This window comes from Bison bison, unplaced genomic scaffold (assembly GCF_000754665.1).
Source record: "Bison bison bison isolate TAMUID 2011002044 unplaced genomic scaffold, Bison_UMD1.0 scf7180017858678, whole genome shotgun sequence".
Classification (NCBI taxonomy): domain Eukaryota; kingdom Metazoa; phylum Chordata; class Mammalia; order Artiodactyla; family Bovidae; genus Bison; species Bison bison.
In genome coordinates, this window is record NW_011489250.1 from 69,941 (window position 1) to 80,169 (window position 10,229).

The 10,229-nt window shown below is 35.4% G+C and overlaps 1 protein-coding gene across 1 annotated transcript in view; it reads right to left on the reverse strand.

Moving 5' to 3' along the window:
* Positions 1-2,880: 2,880 nt before the first annotated feature.
* The window catches only part of LOC104980081 (olfactory receptor 2T12-like), an 11,343-nt gene continuing 3,994 nt past the window's right edge, over positions 2,881-10,229 (reverse strand). Inside the window, exons 2-3 of the mRNA XM_010828671.1 lie at positions 8,852-8,909; positions 2,881-3,830 (exon numbers count right to left, since the gene is read on the reverse strand). Of these exons, the coding sequence (XP_010826973.1) occupies positions 2,881-3,830; positions 8,852-8,909 (1,008 nt within the window). The remainder of the gene's footprint in view (positions 3,831-8,851; positions 8,910-10,229) is intronic.

Sequence of the window (10,229 nt, forward strand, 5' to 3'; positions counted from 1 at the left end):
AGGAACTAATAATTCTACTGTTGTCTAAACAGAAATGAAAGCTGAGTTTATTAATTGGTAATACAGAAATGTCTGCAGCAGTTTAATTTACAGTAGTCCAAAACTGGAAACAATTCAAGTATTCACAAGAGATGAATTAATAAATGTTATAATATCAATATTCCACAATAAATAAAACATAATATTTAATAGGAATATAAAACTATAAATAAATGTTTATAGTACTGAGGAAACAAAATATGGCATAAATAACACTGATATTTTAAGTAAGGATTTCTGGAGTTATTGACTGGAAGATAGCAAAAGGAAGACTTTAAGGATACTAGAAATATTCTAAACCTTAATATTTATTGTGGTTACACTGGCATAAACATATGTAAAATTCATCAAAATTTACTTGTGAATTTGTATTTAATAAAATTAATTAAAATCTATATCAACTGTAAATAAATGACTTAATGATGATATATTGGAGTTTCAGCTTTAGCATCAGTCCTTCAAAAGAACACCCAGGACTGATCTCTTTTAGTGAGATCAGGTTGGGAGTTCACTCCCCAATTAAAATTCTCTTATTATTCATACTTTTGATATATTGCCTCTATCTGGTACTACTTTATTTCTAGACATATATGAAAAATATACCAGTGCAACTTTTGGAATTTTTTGTGCAAATTTTATTAAAGAATGAAGAGTAGGAAATCCCCAAAGTGATCAAAACAATAAAGAGGTGTATATTGTATAACTTTGAAAACTATTTTGAAATTATTTTTTTAATTATTGATTTCATATTTAACTTCATTTTGTTCAGATCTTTTATTCAGTCACTCTGTCGTGTCTGACTCTTTGCAACTCCATGGACTGCAGCATGCCTGCAGTCTTCTTTGTCCTTCACTATCTCTAGGAGCTTGCTTAAACTCATGTCCATTGAGTCAGTGATGCCATCCAACCATCTCATCCTCTGTCATCCCCTTTTCCTCCTGCCTTCAATCTTATCCAGTGTCAGGGTCTTTTCCACTGAGTCGGCTCTTTGCATCAGATAGCCAAAGTATTGGAGCTTCAGCTTCAACGTCAGGACTTCCAGTGAATATTCAGGACTGAGTCCCTTGAGGATTGGCCAGTTTGATCTCCTTGCAATCTGAGAGACTCTCAAGAGTCTTCTCCAGCACCACAGTTCAAAAGCATCAATTTTTCTGCGCTCAGCCTTCTTAGGGTCCAACTCTCACATCCATACATGACTACTTTAAAAACCATAGCTTTGACTAGATGGACCTTTGTTGGCAAAGTAATGTCTCTGCTTTTTAATATGCTGTCTAGGTTGGTCATAGCTTTTCTTCCAAGGAACAAGGGTCTTTTAATTTCATGACTGCAGTCACCATCTGCAGTGATTTTGGAGCCTAAAAAAAATAAAGTCTCTCACTGTTTCCATTGTTTCCTCATCCATTTGCCATGAAGTGATGGGACCAGATGCCATGATCTTAGTTTTCTGAATGTTGAATTTTAAGCCACTTTTTCACTCTCCTCTTTTGCTTTCATCAAGAGGCTCTTTAGTTCTTCTTCGCTTTCTGCCATAAGAGTGGTGTCGTCTGTGATTGCATAGGCCAATTTATGCAGTTTCTGATAGGCGTTTGACTTTGATGACCAAATGTTCTATTGTATCTGCCTAGAATGTGTCTTTAACAAATAAATAGTACTCTTTCCCAACCCTTAAGGAGTGACCTGTATTTTGTATAAGAAATAGCCCTAGTGATCTGCACATTTGTAGAGATCAAGTGTCTGAGATAACTTTTAAAAAAGAAATAGCTAATTCTTACTCACATTTGAAAACTCACTATCATCAGGTGGTTTATTAAGACAGTATATTTATGTATCTCAGGTCATATCCATGGACCCATGTCCATCATAAATCAATATATCCTTTAAATATTATGGACAAAATCAGTTTCAAAAATAAGATTTTATTTGTGGTTTGCATTAAAACATATTATTCATTGCAGTTACAATTAGATCCTGGGGAAAGGTATGGATTACTTAAATGAAAAGCTGCATGAATTGAAAAGACTGCCTTCAAACACCAAATAATACAGTCTGCAGAGAAATAAAAAACAATATTGTGACAATTTAACATTTTGATTACATACTTTCTCCTGTGCCATGGGCTTTCATTTTAAATTATAGTAAATAGCAGTGTTCTTATCTTTCTTTGATCTCTATATTTAATTATTAGAAATGCACAGAACAAAGACATAGAAAACATAATATTAAGAATAAATTACTAGAAAGAAGTAAAATATCAGTCCCATTTTTAACATTTTCACTGTTTGTTATTGGCGATAATATTTAACTTTCTAACTTCCTGTTTATTTAGAAAATGGGAGTCAAAATACTTATATCACATGGTTGTCATAGGATGCAAAATAATTTCAGGCTTCTGAGGTAAGGGAATCTGCCTGTCTGTGCATGAGATGCAGGAGAGGTGAATTCGATCCTCAGGAGAAGGTAGTGGCAACCCACTCCAGAACTCTTGCTGCTTAGCATGAGGTATAGCAAATAGTAAAAGCTCAAGAAACATTATATCTTGATATGGGCCAGTATTCTTGCTTATAAAATCCCATGGACAGAGGAGCCTGGCAGGCTGTGGTCTAGGGGGTCACAAAGAGTCAGACTGTACTGAGGGACTGAGTGAGTGTGCATGTGCATGCGCGCGTGCACACACACACACACGGTAGACTGAGAATTCTTAACAACTCCCTATTATACCTGAATTTAATTTTCTTTTCAAGCATTACTAAAGAAGAGATAGCTATAATATGATTAAAAGGCTAATAACCTCAATAATTTTACAATGGGTAATGTTAAATACTGGGAATAAGTTTGCTGGCATTAGAAGTCTGCACATTTTCCCAGCCACCTTTTCAAGGCTTCTCTGACCTCACTGTTCCTCCAACTGTAGATGAGGGGGTTCAGCACAGGAGTAAAGATAGTATAGAATGCTGACACAACCTTGTCATGGTTAGCTGACCTATAGGATTTGGGTCTCATGTAGATAAAAATGGCAGGTCCATAAAAGAGTGCCACCACAGCTAAATGGGAGGAACAGGTGGCAAAAGCCTTCCTGAGGGCTTCTTGAGAACGCAAATGGAGAATGGCAGAGAGAATGAGGCTATAGGAAGTCAGAATGAAGGAAAAGGGCATTAGGAGCATTAACACACAGCAAACGTACATGGCATTTTCAAAGACTGATGTGTCAGCACAAGCCAAACGCACCAACATGGGGGCCTCACAGAAGAAATGATCGATCTCATGAGCACTGCAAAATGGGAAGCTCAGTGTAGTGGCTGCTTGCATGAGCCCATCAGCTGCCCCCAGGAACCAAGAGCCCAAAGTCATTTGAATACATAATCGCCAGTTCAGGAGTACAGGGTATCTCAGTGGGTGGCAAACAGCTACATAACGGTCATAGGACATGGCGGCTAGGAGGAAACTCTCTGCACCACCAAGCGTGAGTGAGACAAAAATCTGCAACCCACAGTCAGCAGGAGAGATGGATTTGTTCCATGTCAAGTAGTCAGCAGCCATTTTGGGCACGATGGAGGAAACTAACATCAGGTCCATGAGGGAGAGTTGGCTCAGTAGGAAATACATGGGCCTGTGGAGTCGGGGGTCCAGGAGAATCAGGAGAAGCATGAGGGCATTGGCCATCAAGGAAGCAATGGCCATTGTCAGCACCATCATAAATAGAAAGAGGTGGGATCTTGTGTGCTTAAAGATTCCTAGGAGAATGAAGTCTGAGGTTGTATTTCTCTTCTCCGTGATTTCTGCTGGATATGACACTGGAAATGAAAAAAAAGAAAAGGTAAGGGCTTTTATTATCCAAAAATCATAACTTCTGGGTATGTAGTGGATATGGGATCCAAGGACCTGATTCAAAGCCTTACTTCCTGTTTATAGTGAGTCTTCTTGACCTATCATCCACTTCTCTATAGGGGAATGTTAACAAATGTTAATATTTTAAGTAAGGTCAAGCTATATAATTCAGAGAATACTGTATTAACTAATTGAGATGATAGATTAAAATAGATCAAAAGCAGAAAACAATGTGAAGGATTAAATAATTGTAAATAGTTACTTTGACTATACATTTTGTATTGTTATTTTATGCTCTTAATATGTGTAATGAAACCAAATTAACTTACTGAGGAAATAAACACTCATTTAGAAATTTGTCATCTATATTTTTTTAATGACAGGTAATTTTTTCTAAATGTTGGAAATTGTAACATATTCGATCTAGTTTTTTTAATATATAACAAGAAATTATAGTTCCTAGGACCATGAAATGGAATGGATTAATATAAGTGAAACAAAATTTCTGCATTGAAGGGAGATAATATCCTCAGTAATTGATGAAAATGTCCTTTTTTTTTCTTTTTCTCACTGAATCACTATTTCTATTTACATGATTTTAAAATGCAGATATTCTAGTTCATTACTCTGTCCTCTGAAATCTTCAATGTCTTCCCACAACACTTATTCTCACAAACTTATTTCTCCAGCTTACTAAGGCTTGGTGACAAGGCCTAAACACCATTTCACTGAGACTTCAAATCATCAGGTGAATATGACAGGGAAGCATGAAAGATCTTTCATGTTAATAAATGCTCAGAGGAAATACCAATAATTATAATGAGAAGTAACATTACTAAAAGGACAAAGAAGCAATTTTAAAGCAACTTCATTACCATGAAGTGTAATTATTAACAAAATGTAAAGATACTTTGGAAGAAAAAACACTTTATTTTAAAAATACCTAAATTCAAATATGTTGCTTGTCTTTAAACATAGTTTTTAATATTCAACAAAAAAGAACCATTTTCGTGTGCTGTGTGTGCTTAGTCACTCAGTCAGTCTGACTCTTTGAGACCCCATGGACTGTAGCCTGCCAGCACCTCTGTTCATGGGGAATCTCCAGGCAGAAATACTGGAGTGGGTTGCCATGCCCTTCCCCAGGGGATCTTCCCAACCCAGGGATTGAACTCAGGTCTCCTGCATTTCAGGTGGATTCTTTACCATCTGAGCCACCAGGGAAGACAAAACCGAAATGACTGAGATAAATGAGTACAACTTCATTAGAAAGGATTTACAGGTTGAAAGCCATTATAATAGAGTACAAGTAAGAATTTTTTTAGTGTTTACCATTTTTAAAGTTGATACTAAGAAAAAAAAATGTAAATTTATAAAGAGCAGAAGAGTATATAGCTGCAAGGAACCAAAAATCCCTTGTTATTAGCAGAAAAAAATGCACAAATGTGCCATTTTAAAAAAAAAAAAAAATGTAACATTTGCAGATCATGGCATCTAGTCCCATCACTTCATGGCAAATAGATGGGGAAACAGTAGAAATAGTGACAGATTTCATTTTTGGGGGGCTCCAAAATCACTGCAGATGGTGACTGCAGCCATGAAATTAAAAGACACCTTGGAAGAAAAGTTATGACCAACCTAGACAGCATATTAAAAAGCAGAGACATCAATTTGCCAACAAAGGTTCACCAAGTCAAAGCTATAGTTTTTCCCGTAGTCATGTACGGATGTAAGAGTTGGACTATAAAGCAAGCTGAGTGCCAAAGAATTGATGCTTTTGAACTGTGGTGTTGGAGAAGACTATTGAGAGTTCCTTGGACAGCAAGGAGATCCAACCAGTCCATCCTAAAGGTAATCAGTCCTGAATATTCACTGGAAGGACTGATACTGAAGCTGAAACTCCAATACTTTGGCCACCTGATGTGAAGAACTGACTCATTTGAAAAGACCCTGATGCTGGGAAAGATTGAAGGTGGGAGGATAAGGGGATAACAGAGGATGAGATGGTTGAATGGCATCACTGACTCAATGGACATGAGTTTGAGCAAGCTCTGGGAGTTGGTGATGGGCAGGGGGTGACTGAACTGAACTGAACTGAAGGTTTGCAGACTTTATTTCTGATATGGTGAAGAAAACGTCACCAAATCTTTAGAGATGTAATGATTTCTAAGCCTGTTGTCTAGAATTTCTCGTTATTGATTATTACAGAGAGAGGTAGTGATGATGCTTTCTGTTCTAAAGAGTTTGATTTTGTGAATATCTTAATTCTATAAAAATTATATGGCCATCATAGCCCACTTCTTGCAGAGAAATCATGACAGCATACACACTGCTGCTGCTAGCAGTCTCTTTAAAACACCTGCAGAAAAGTAGTGCTAATGGCTTATTAAATCACTATTTGAACCACAAGAACATTCACATTTGAATAGACATAAAACACATATTAACACCAGTATCTTTTGGAGTCTTGTTTAAGCATCAGATACCAGAAAAATAGGTATTCTACTTTACCCAATCAAGGCATTGTTAAACTTTGTGAGTCCAAATAATCCCTATCTAGTATACGCAGTCCCTTGTGGTATGCTGCTGCTGCTAAGTCGCTTCAGTCGTGTCCGACTCTGTGTGACCCCATGGACGGCAGCCCACCAGGCTCCCCCGTCCCTGGGATTCTCTAGGCAAGAACACTGGAGTGGGTTGCCATTTCCTTCTCCAAGGCAGGAAAGTGAAAAGTGAAAGTGAAGTCGCTCAGTGGTGTCCGACTCTTAGCGACCCCGTGGACTGCAGCCTATCAGGCTCCTCCGTCCATGGGCTTTTCCAGGCAAAAGTACTGGAGTGGGGTGCCATTGCCTTCTCCACCCTTGTTGTATATACTATTTAAAATATCTTTCTCCTATTTTTGCCATGAACCTTGAATTCAGACTCCTTCTGCCTTCATTATAAATTTAAGTTACACTTGGATTCATCTTACTGATGATGAACAAAGACCATGAGACCTGGAATACAGAAGTCCTGGTTTAAGAATCATTCTGTCATTTTCTACATATGTGATAGGTCAGTCAATCTTGTTTGGTTTGTTTACTTAGGCTTAAAATTATAAACCTCCTAAACAGATTACTCAGATAATTAAAAGAAGACATTTTGTACATGACAGATTTTTGAAATAATTTCCCAAGTCATTTTGCAGACTCAGACAAAATTTTAAATTTTAATTTAATTCATCATTCAAGATCATTTGCTGCCATTTAAAAAAATTTTTACGTAAACAGGAGCTAGAAAATCTCCTGTTGATTTGATAAATTGATTTGATAAATTGACTGAATGCTCTGGCAAATTGAAGGTGACGTTCAAAGGCAAAACTGAAATGACAGAGATACACACATACACATGCATGCACGCATGTATGTGTTTAAATTAAATAAGAATAAAACTTAGAACTATTACTCTTTAAAATGAAAAAATAGTAAAAGTAAATAAATCTGTTATATTTGTTTATTGTTTTAATAAATTACACTGCTCAAAATTCAATATGGTAATTTAATAAAAATGTCAGCTTAAATGTATTACATCATTTTTTCAGTTATATAGACAAGGAGCTTCATCTTTTTTTTCCTAAGTATGATACAAAGTATGTTTAAATGAAGAATTTTTGTAATTATGAATATATCAATGTATTTACTTACTATGTGAAATGTTTAGCTGTTAAATAAAAGGCTACATAAACTCAGCAAATTATGACTATGGACATGCCCTTATAAGTATTTCTTCATTAGGTCAATTGTGGACAAAATTAATTCCAGCATGTTATTAATAAATATGGTAAAAAATTAAAAAAATTAAAACTATACATATTTTTTCCAGAAATTATAGAAATATTACTCCTCCAGAAATAGATGATGTATACTTTTTTAAAAAATATTTTAATTTATTTTTCCAGTCTCTTATTTTTAAACTTTTTTTCACAATAAAATGTTTTATTTAATTTATTTTTTTCTACAAACTGTGGCCTCTGATTTCATTTTATTTTAATATAAATTTATTTATTTTAATTGGAAGCTGTATACTTTTTTAGATGCACATGTATGTATCCTTCAGAGAAAGAAAAGACTTTAATTTTCTTTAAAGTAACAGAATATCTTGCCCCCCCCCCAATGTTTTATACTTACTTTGTGCCTCTTATATGAAAAATATTTTGAAACTCCATTAATCTCAAAAGTATGCCCTTTCTGATGCTGTTACACAAATTGATTATAGTCTCCCCCTATCCACACTTACTTGTAAACACTGGTAGAGATCATTGTCATGAATTACTGGGAGTTGCCCTTTATAAACTCCTTTTCTCTTCTGCCATCCTGCACTTCACAAAGAAAGTACCTTTATAGTCACAAGATATTGATATATTATGATTATTTCCTTAAAACTGTCCCACTGTTCAGTGAAAAATTACCTTAATATTAACTCAATAAATTGACTGCATTCACTTCCATTTCAAAATGACTTTTTAACTCACAGAGTGGACACAGCCCACAGCTTACATGTAGACAATAGGGAGGCTTTTATTTTTTATCATTTGTGGATGAAATTTTACAAAATTACTATGAAATTAAAAATTCAAATGTAAAGCATCAAGTACATAGCAAATATGAATCAATTGAGATGACTTCTTAAAAAATGAGTAAATGATTTTCAAACCAATTAGACTCACCTCTATAGAAGAGTCACAATCCATGAAATGTGCATATATACATATTTGATGCTCGATCTTTCTGATAGGTTGGCTACAAATGTTTGCTCATATGAGTGTTGAGGATACTGCTTTCTGCTCCTGGCTACGTGCCATATTTACTTAGCAGTCCTATATGACTGCTTAAAATATGCTACACCTACAAAATATCTTCCCTTGAGCAATGGCACTTGCAAAGGCAAATCTTCTATGGCAAGGGAACACAGATAAATGTTTCTTCAGAGTAGATGATGAAATGAACTAATTTACCTCCTAGGTTTTCATTAAAGCAAAAGAATCCTGAGTGGTAAGATGAAGCAATGTGACACTGTTGGGAACAGCAAATACAAGAAATTGTTCAAGGCAAAACTGGAATTCTGCTCCTTGAACCAAACACATGTGATTTAATTGCCTGAAATAGACAGCTCTACAAGAATGCAAACAATATTAATACTTTTTAAAACACTGTCCTGAGATACCAGAGTAGAAAGATTCATCTCTAAATCATTTTAAATTTGTGATTCTCAGAATTTAGGGAATATCTGAATCACCAGAAGGGCTTGTTAATTACACTTTGAGAAATATTTCCTTTTGACTCTATCCTGAACTGGATGTCAGTGCTCCATAAACTCATCAATTCCAAATTTTGTGTGTGTGTTTAAATCCTTGTGTCTATTCCTTATCCATTTCACAATCTTGCATTACTGTAATGAATAAGCCCTGCCTTTCTTTTCCAGGAAATATGTGTAACATTGCTTACTTGGTAGCATTATTAGAAGGATTAAATCAAATAGTTATAAACTACCTGGAGAGGTATCTGGCCCATTGTAAATGCCGTATCAGTGTTTATTGTTATCATCATTGTGATTGTTTTGAACAGGGGAAAAAAAAATCTCTAAGGTAGTGTTTCTGTTGATATTGACCCAAGCATTGTGAAAAGTTATCTATAATAGAAAATAAGGCAAAGGGAAAAGAGCCTGTCATTTCTGTATTATTGGAGCATTGCTTAAGATGTTTGTTTAAAGATTGCTTAGTCTCTAGGTGAATGCCTCTGTTTAACTTACTATTTACTACTAAATATTTAAGGCCAAGAATTTGTGAAGTTGTGTATGAACATGTGTATTTGTGTCCAGTACAGATGCAAATAATTTCTGTCCAGTAATGCAAGAAATCAGCCAGCTTAACTAAAAACAGAAATACTTCACCATGTAAATTAAGTGGGAAAGGATCATTTCTTCAGTACATGTATTGTGAAAACTGGATACTCATATGCCAAATAATAAGGTAGAAATCTTATTTTACATCTTATACAAAAATCAACTAAAAATAGAGTAAAGGCCGAAATATAAGACAGGAAATTGTTAACTCCTAGAAGAAAATATTAGGAGAAACTTCCTTGACATTATGTTAGTAATGATTTTTTGGATATGGCACCAAAAATTCAAGCAACAAAAGCAAAAATAGGCAAGTAGTATCATATCAAACTAAAATGTCTTCACAGCAACATGCTGTTGCTGCCACTGCTAAGTCGCTTCAGTCGTGTCCGACTCTGTGCGACCCCATAGACGGCAGCCCGCCAGGCTCCGCCGTCCCTGGGATTCTCTAGGCAAGAACACTGGAGTGGGTTGCCATTTCCTTCTCCAAGGCA